The sequence below is a fragment of the Eubalaena glacialis genome, chromosome 1 (genome assembly GCF_028564815.1).
Source record: "Eubalaena glacialis isolate mEubGla1 chromosome 1, mEubGla1.1.hap2.+ XY, whole genome shotgun sequence".
NCBI lineage: Eukaryota > Metazoa > Chordata > Mammalia > Artiodactyla > Balaenidae > Eubalaena > Eubalaena glacialis.
The window spans coordinates 171,261,209-171,271,252 of record NC_083716.1 but is presented as its reverse complement, the minus strand read 5'-3'; the positions used below and the strand labels follow the sequence as shown (position 1 = coordinate 171,271,252).

Below are 10,044 nucleotides of genomic sequence, written 5' to 3'. Positions count from 1 at the left end.
GAAATGAAGACAGCCTAAGAGACCTCTGGGGCAACATTAAAAACAACATTCCCATCATAGGGGTCCCAGAAGGAGAAAGGAGAGAGAAAGGACCTGAGAAAATATTTGAAGTGATTATTGTCAAAAACTTCCCTAACATGGGAAAGTAAATAGCCACCCAAGTCCAGGAATTGCAGAGTCCCAGGCTGCATAAACCCAAGGAGAAACATGCCGAGACACATAATAATCAAATTGACAAAAATTAAAGACAAAAACTAATTATTGAAAGCAACAAGGGAAAAACGACAAATAACATACAAGGGAACTCCCATAAAGTTAACAGCTGATTTCTCAGCAGAAATTCTACAAGCTAGGGGGGAGTGGCACAGTATATTTAAAGTGATGTAAGGGAAGAACCCACAACAAAGATTACTCTACCCGGCAAGGATCTCATTCAGATTCTACGGAGAAATCAAAAGCTTTGAAGTCAGTCAGAAAGAGAAAAACAAATACAGTATGCTAACACATATATATGGAATCTAAGGGAAAAAAAAAAAAAAAAAAAAGAGGTCATGAAGAACCTAGTGGCAAGATGGGAATAAAGACACAGACCTACTAGAGAATGGACTTGAGGATATGGGGAGGGGGAGGGGTGAGATGTGACAGGGTGAGAGAGTGTCATGGACATATATACACTACCAAATGTAAAATAGATAACTAGTGGGAAGCAGCCGCATAGCACAGGGAGATCAGCTCGGTGCTTTGTGACCACCTAGAGGGGTGGGATAGGGAGGGTGGGAGGGAGGGAGATGCAAGAGGGAAGAGATATGGCAACATATGTATATGTGTAACTGATTCACTTTGTTGTAAAGCAGAAGCTAGCACACCATTGTAAAGCAATTATACTTCAATAAAGATGTTTAAAAAAAAAAAAAAAAAAAAAAAAAAAAGCTTTGCGGACAAGCAAAAGTTAAGAGAATTCAGCACCACCAAACCAGCTCTACAACAAATGCTAAAGGAACTTCTCTAAGTGGGAAACACAAGAGAAGAAAAGGACCTACAAAAACAAACCCATAAAAATTAAGAAAATTATGATAGGAACATACATATTGATAATTACCTTAAACGTGAATGGATTAAATGCTCCAACCAAAAGACACAGGCTTGCTGAAGGGATACAAAAACAAGACCCATATATATGCTGTCTACAAGAGACCCACTTCAGACCTAGGGACACATACAGGCTGAAAGTGAGGGGATGGAAAAAGGTATTCCATGCAAATGGAAATCAAAAGAAAGCTGGACTAGCAATACTCATATCAGATAAAGTAAACTTTAAAATCAAGAATGTTACAAGAGACAAGGAAGGACACTACATAATGATCAAGGGATCAATTCAGGAAGAAGATATAACAATTATAAATATATATGCACCCAACATAGGAGCACCTCAATACATAAGGCAACTGCTAACAGCTATAAAAGAGGAAATCAACAGTAACACAGTAATAATGGGGGACTTTAACATCTCACTTACACCAATGGACAGATCATCCAGATAGAAAATTAATAAGGAAACACAAGCTTTAAATGACACAATAGACCAGATAGATTTAATTGATATTTATAGGACATTCCATCCAAAAACAGCAGATTACACTTTCTTCTGAAGTGCACACAGAACATTCTCCAGCAGAGATCACATCTTGGGTCACAAATCAAGCCTCAGTAAGTTTAAGAAAATTGAAATCATATCAAGCATCTTTACCAACCATGCTATGAGATTAGAAATCAATTACAGGGGAAAAAATGTAAAAAATACAAACACATGGAGGCTGAACAATATGTTATTAAATAACAAAGAGATCACTGAAGAAATCAAAGAGGAAATCAAAAAAATACCTACAGACAAAATGACAATGAAAACACGACTATCCAAAATCTATGGGATGCAGCAAAAGCAGTTCTAAGAGGGAAGTTTATAGAAATACAAGCCTACCTCAAGAAACAAGAAAAATCTCAAATAAACAATTTAACCTTACACCTAAAGGAACTAGAGAAAGAAGAACAAACAAAACCCAAAGTTAGCAGAAGGAAAGAAATCATAAAGATCAGAGCAGAAATAAATGAAATAGAAACAAAGAAAACAATAGCAAAGATCAATAAAACTAAATGTTGGTTCTTCGAGAAGATAAACAAAATTGATAAGCCTTTAGCCAGACTCATCAAGAAAAAGAGGGAGAGGACTCAAATCAATAAAATTAGAAATGAAAAAGGAGAAGTTACAACGGACACTGCAGAAATACAAAGCATCCTAAGAGACTACTACAAGCAACTCTATGCCAATTAAATAGACAACCTGGAAGAAATGGACAAATGCTTAGAAAGGTATAACCTTCTCAGACTGAACCAGGAAGAAATAGAAAATATGAACAGACCAATCACAAGTAATGAAATCGAAACTGTGATTAAAAATCTTCCAACATACAGAAGTCCAGGACCAGATGGCTTCACAGCTGAATTCTATCAAACATTTAGAGAAGAGCTAACACCCATCCTTCTCAAACTCTTCCAAAACTGCAGCAGAAGGAACACTCCCAAACTCATTCTATGAGGCCACCATCACCCTGATACCAAAACCAGACAAAGATACTACAAAAAAAGAAAATTACAGACCAATATCACTGATGAATATAGATGCAAAAATCCTCAACAAAATACTAGCAAACAGAATCCAACAACACATTAAAAGGATCATACAACATGATCAAGTGGGATTTATCCCAGGGATGCAAGGATTCTTCAATATACACAAATCAATCAATGTGATACACCATATTAACAAACTGAAGAATAGAAACCATATGATCATCTCAATAGATGCAGAAAAAGGTTTTGACAAAATTCACCACCCATTTACGATAAAAACTCTCCAGAAAGTAGGCACAGAGGGAACCTACCTCAACATAATAAAGGCCATATACGACAAACCCACAGCAAACATCATTGTCAACGGTGAAAAACTGAAAGCATTTCCTCTAAGATCAGGAACGAGACAAGGATGTCCACTCTCACCACTGTAATTCAACATAGTTTTGGAAGTCCTAGACACGGCAATCAGAGAAGGAAAAGAAATAAAAGGAATGCAAATTGGAAAAGAAGAAGTAAAACTGTCCCTGTTTGCAGATGACATGATACTATACATAGAGAATCCTAAAGATGCCAGCAGAAAACTACTAGAGCTAATCAATGAATTTGGTAAAGTAGCAGGATATGGAATTAATGCACAGAAATCTCTTGCATTCCTATACACTAATGATGAAAAATCTGAAAGAGAAATTAAGGAAACACTCCCATTTACCATTGCAACAAAAAGAATAAAATACCTAGGAATAAACCTACCTAAGGAGGTAAAAGACCTGTATGCAGAAAACTATAAGACACTGATGAAAGAAATCAAAAATGACACAGATGGTGAAATATACCATGTTCTTGGATTGCAAGAATCAATATTTTGAAAGTGAGTATACTGCCCACAGCAATCTACGGATTCAATGCAATCCCTATCAAATTACCAGTAGCATTTTTTACAGAACTAGAACAAAAAATCTTCAAATTTGTATGGAGCCACAAAAGACCCCGAATAGCCAAAGCAGTCTTGAGGGAAAAAAATGGAGCTAGAGGAATCAGACTCCCTGACTTCAGACTATACTACAAAGCTACAGTAATCAAGACAATATGGTACTGGCTCAAAAACAGAAATATAGTTCAATGGAACAGGATAGAAAGACCAGAGATAAACCCATGCACCAATGGTCAAATAATCTATGACAAAGGAGGCAAAGATATACAATGGAGAAAAGACAGCCTCTTCAATAAGTGGTGCTGGGAAAATTGGACAGCTACATGTAAAAGAATGAAATTAAAACACTTCCTAACACCATACACAAAAATAAACTCAAAATGGATTAGAGACCTAAATGTAAGACTGGACACTATAAAACTCTTAGAGGAATGCGTACGAAGAACACTCTTTGACATAAATCACAGCAAGATCTTTTTTGATCCACCTCCTAGGGTAATGGAAATAAAAACAAAGTAAACAAATGGATCCTAATGAAACTTAAAAGCTTTTGCAAAGCAAAGGAAACCATAAACAAGACGAAAAGACAACCCTCAGAATGGGAGAAAATATTTGCAAACAAATCAATGGGCAAAGGATTAATCTCCAAAATATATAAACAAATCATGCTGCTCAATACTAAAAAAACCAACAACCCAATCAAAAAATGGGCAGTAGACCTAAATAGACATTTCTCCAAAGAAGACATGCAGATGGCCAAGAAGCACATGAAAAGCTGCTCAACATCACTAATTATTAGAGAAATGCAAATCGAAACTACAATGAGGTATCGCCTCACACCAGTTAGAATGGGCATCATCAGAAAATCTACAAACAACAAATGCTGGAGAGGGTGTGGAGAAAAGGGAACCCTCTTGCACTGTTGGTGGGAATGTAAATTGATACAGTCACTATGGAGAACAGTACGGAGGTTCCTTAAAAAACTAAAACTAGAATTACCATATGACCCAGCAATCCCACTACTGGGCATATACCCTGAGAAAACCATAATTCAAAAAGACACATGCACCCGAATGCTCATTGCAGCACTATTTACAATAGCCAGGTCATGGAAGCATCTAAATGCCCATCGACAGACGAATGGATAAAGAATTTGTGGTACATATATACAATGGAATATTACTCAGACATAAAAAGGAACGAAATTGGGTCATTTGTAGAGACGTGGATGAATCTAGAGACTGTCATACAGAATGAAGTAAGTCAAAAAGAGAAAACAAATATCGTATATTAACACATATATGTGGAACCTAGAAAAATGGTACAGATGAACTGATTTGCAGGGCAGAAATAGAGACACAGATGTAGAGAACAAACTTATGGACACCAATGGGGGAAAGTTGTGGGGTGGTGGTGGTGGTGGTGGGATGAATTGGGAGATTGGGATTGACATGTATACACTAATACGTATAAAATAGATAACTAATAAGAACCTGCTGTATAAAAAATAAAATAAAATAAAATTCAAAAAAAAAGATATTATAAACGTGATTCCACAAGATTTGATTAGATTTGAAAGTTGAGGTAGATCATAGATTTCAAAATGATTCTAAGATTTTTCAGCCAATTGGTTAATAACCAGCCCAACTGGTATTTATGAAAAAGACAATATCCTAGGAAGTCCCCAAGTTGGAATCCCCTAGTTTATTAAAAAATTTGTATTTTTTAACCATCTTGGAGTTTGTTACATGTGCTCAAAATTTTGTGTTCTTACGTATGAAAGAGATGGCTGAAACAATGGAGTTAAATGTGATTCTGAGGAAGGAAATGTAGAGATAGTGAGAGATGAGAGAGCAAGAGAGAAATATTGGAATCAACATATTGAGAAATATAGATATAAAATTCTAAAGATCACATCATATGCCGTCAGTGAAATACAAATTAAAATGTGATACCACGGGTGCAGCTCAGGAGGAGGTACCCTGACAGGCCCAACCAGACCGCAGAAGGAGCGAGAAAGGCAAGCCGGGCCTGTACGCCTCTTCTGCCCCGGGCCCGGAAGGGTGATGTGGCTGGGGTTTCGCCGGCCTCACTATGTCTGCCATTTTCAATTTTCAGAGTCTGTTGACTGTAATCTTGCTGCTTATATGTACCTGTGCTTATATCCAATCCTTGGCACCCAGCCTCCTGGACAGAAATAAAACTGGGTTGTTGGGTATATTTTGGAAGTGTGCCAGAATTGGTGAACGGAAGAGTCCTTATGTTGCAGTATGCTGTATTGTGATGGCCTTCAGCATCCTCTTCATACAGTAGCTTGGAAAAATGCCAGAATTCAGTTGCAATCAGATTTAAATATGAAAAAAAAGGGGCTTATCTGCAGAAAATAATGGAAAGAATGGTTAACCCTTTTATCTCTGAACATTGAATGAGATAAATTTTCAGCTGCTGTTCTCTATTTTTGTTATTGGACCAATGTTCTATATAAATAATTAGGATGTAACCATTTAATACTCAGAGTTTAAATATGTCTGTAACAATCAACCTCAGTACTGTCACTACAATATTACATTCTGCATATGTCATTCTATTGTGTCATATACCAGTTTTTAGTGAGGTATCTTTAAGGCACATAGGAGAAAACAAAATTGGTAAATTACTTAAGTTCCTTTCACCGTGATTTGGAAACGATAAATCTTTATAGAATGAGACTTCTTGAACTAGCTTTTTTATTGAAAAAAAAAAAAAAGGTTCAATTCGTGTTGGTAAGGACTGCATTCATATTTAATAATGCTTGCTTTTCCTCTGGCCACATCATTTTGAGTATTAACCAGAGTACCTCTACTGTTAGCAAACTGTAGTTTATTACAGGTATTTAAACTATTTAAAACAAGCCTATGCAGTTCTTCAGGAGGAAGATAAATGAGAAGTGACTTAGGAGTGCTATTGAGAAAATGTTCCTATTTAACATAAAAGAATTCAGAATACCTGACTGGTGTTATCATCTCTGAAACCTCTGGTTAAGTATGGATAAATGTCTTAAGCATAAATTTGACCAGCTAACTGTCGTTTTTGGAATAAGACTACATGCTTAGAGTAAAAAAGAGCTAAACAGAAAAAAAAAAAAATGTGATACCACGGTGGCCAAAATCCGGTACACTGACAACACTAGATGATTGTGAGGATGTGAAACATCAGGAACTCTCATTCATTGCTGCTGGGAATGCAAGAGAAAACAAGAACTTTGGAAGACAGTTTGGTGGTTTCTTACAAAAGTAAACATATTTTTACCACATGATACAGCAATCATCCTCCTTGGTATTTACCCAAAGGAGTTGAAGATTTATGTCTGTACAAAAGCCTACACACAAATGTTTATAACAGCTTTATTCATAATTGCCAAATTCTGGAAGCAATCAAGATATCCTTCAGTAGGTGAATGGATAAATAAACTGTGGTACATCCAGACAATGGAATATTATTCAGTGCTAAAAAGAAGTGAGCTATCAGGCCATGAAAAGACATGGAGGAACTTTAAATGCATATTACTAAGTGAAACAGGCCAATCTGAAGAGGTTACATAGACGTGATTCCAACTATATGACATTCTGGAAAAGGCTGAATTGTGGAGACAGTAAAAAAAAAAATCAGTGGTTGACAGGGGTTGGAGGAGTGGAGGAGGGATGGATAGGTGCAGCATAGAGGATTTTAGGGCAGTGAAAATACACTGTATGATATGATGATGATGGATACGTGTCATTATACATGGATAAATGTCTAAACCCATAGAACATACAACACCAAGAGTGAATAGTAATATAAACTGTGGACTTTTGATGATTATGATGTTTTAATATAGGTTCATCAGTTGTAACAAATGTACCTCTCTGGCGGGGGATATTGATAATGGGGGAGGCGATGCATGTGTGGAGGCAGAGGGTACATGGGAAACCTCTGTACTTTCCTCTCAATCTTGCTATGAATCTGAAACTGCTATAAATATAATCTTAAAAATATCTAAAGAAAGAGGCTATATATCAGGCATCTGCATTTAGACATCTTGGTATTCTGTTAGTGCCTTACTACAGTGCTCTACACAAAAATTCTGCTTAACAAATATTTATTAAATCTATGTAAAAATCAGATTTATTATGATTTTTCAGTCTATAGCAGGATAACATAATTAATTAGAGAACTAAGGTGGGAGACATTGCTAGTGGCAGACTGAGAAAAGTGATAATCAATAGCAAAAGTAACAAGATAGAATAACTATGAAAGACAGCAATAAATACCTTAAAAACCAAGCAATTATATAATCAAGTATAGGGAACAAATGGTCATCCCAACAACCTAATAACTCATCAAGGGATCTGTATTCCAGTATGGACATTGTTGATAGTGAAAGCTGTGACCAAGAATCATTAAGAAATCAACATAACCTAAAGGCCTTGCCTTTGATTTGTATTTTTGTGAAATCACATCATAAGAGAATACATTACAGATATGTTCAATAAATTCTTCAATGTTTATTCAGATTGCAGTGGGAGTAGAGTGGGATGAGGATTGAAAAATATAAGACTGATCAGAATTTATATATACATATATAATACATTAATATATATTATGTATAATATATGTTCATTAGTTATAATGCCTATTTCTAAAAACTTCTTTCATGAAAACTTTTTCATTCTTATAAAAAGAACCAGCTGAAAGTCAACTATACTTCAATAAAAAAATAAATCGGCGAACAACCAGGGTTTGGCTATGGGAATAATTATTCTTCAGGAGCCTTTTCTTTTTTTTAACATCTTTATTGCAGTAAAATTGTTTAACAATGTTGTGTTAGTTTTTGCTGTATAGCAAAGTGAATTAGCTATATGTATACATGTATCCCCATATCCCCCCGCTCTTGCGTCTCTCTCCCAACCTCCCTATCCCACCCCTCTAGGTGGTCACAAAGCACCAAGCTGATCTCTCTGTGCTATGTGGCAGCTTCCCACTAGCTATCTATTTAACATTTGGTAGTGTATATATGTCAATACTATTCTCTCACTTCGTCCCAACTTCCCCACCCCCTCCCCGTGTACTCAAGTCCATTCTCTACGTCTGTGTCTTTATTCCTGTCTTGCCCCTAGGTTCATCAGAACCATTTTTTTTAGATTCCATATATATGTGTTAGCATACGGAATTTGTTTTTCTCTTTCTGACTTATTTCATTCTGTATGACAGACTCTGGGTCCATCCACCTCACTACAAATAACTCAATTTCCTTTCTTTTTATGGCTGAGTAATATTCCACTGTATATATGTGCCACATCTTCTTTATCCATTCATCTGTCAATGGACATTTAGGTTGGTTCCATGTCCTGGCTATTGTAAATAGTGCTGCAGTGAACATTGTGGTACATGTCTCTTTTTGAATTATGGTTTTCTCAGGGTATATGCCCAGTAGTGGGATTGCTGGGTCATAGGGTAGCTCTATTTTTAGTTTTTTAAGGAACCTCCATACTGTTCTCCATAGTAGCTGTATCAATTTACATTCCCACCAACAGTGCAAGAGGGTTCCCTTTTCTCCACACCCTCTCCAGCATTTATCGTTTGTAGATTTTTTGATGATGGCCATTCTGACCAGTGTGAGGTGATACCTCATTGTGGTTTTGATTTGCATTTCTCTAATGATTAGTGATGTTGAGCATCCTTTCATGAGTTTGTTGGCAATCTGTAAATCTTCTTTGGAGAAATGTCTATTTAGGTCTTCTGCCCTTTTTTTTTTTTTTTTTTATCTGCCCATTTTTTGATTGGGTTGTTTGGTTTTTTTGATATTGAGCTGCATGAGCTGCTTGTATAATTTGGAGAATAATCCTTTGTCCGTTGCTTCATTTGCAAATACTTTCCCCCATTCTGAGGATTGTCTTTTCGTCTTGTTTATGGTTTCTTTTGCTGTGCAAAAGCTTTTAAGTTTCATTAGGTCCCATTTGTTTATTTTTGTTTTTGTTTCCATTACTCTAGGAGTTGGGTCAAAAAGGATCTTTTTGTGATGTATGTCATAGAGTGTTCTTCCAATGTTTTCCTCTAAGAGTTTTGCAGTGTCTGGCCTTACATTTAGGTCTTGAATCCATTTTGAGTTTATTTTTGTGTATGGTGTTAGGGAGTGTTCTAATTTCATTCTTTTACATGTAGCTGTCAAGTTTTCCCAGCACCACTTATTGAAGAGGCTGTCTTTTCTCCATTATATATATTCTTGCCTCCTTTATCAAAATTAAGGTGATCATGTGTGTGTGGGTTTATCTCTGGGCTTTCTAGCCTGTTCCATATTTCTGTTTTTGTGCCAGTACCATACTGTCTTGATTACTGTAGCTTTGTAGTATAGTCTGAAGTCAGGGAGCCTGATTCCTCCAGCTCCGTTTTTCTTTCTCAAGATTGCTTTGGCTATTTGGGGTCTTTTCTATTTCCATACAAATTGTAAAATTTTTTACTCTACT

General features: G+C 36.2%; 1 protein-coding gene across 1 annotated transcript; it reads left to right on the top strand.

Moving 5' to 3' along the window:
* Positions 1-5,573: 5,573 nt before the first annotated feature.
* LOC133098085 (protein kish-A-like) lies at positions 5,574-5,921 on the top strand. Its single transcript, XM_061200794.1, has one exon. It carries the CDS (start codon positions 5,657-5,659, stop codon positions 5,873-5,875), a length of 219 nt encoding a protein of 72 aa, XP_061056777.1. The 5' UTR covers positions 5,574-5,656; the 3' UTR covers positions 5,876-5,921.
* Positions 5,922-10,044: the final 4,123 nt, after the last annotated feature.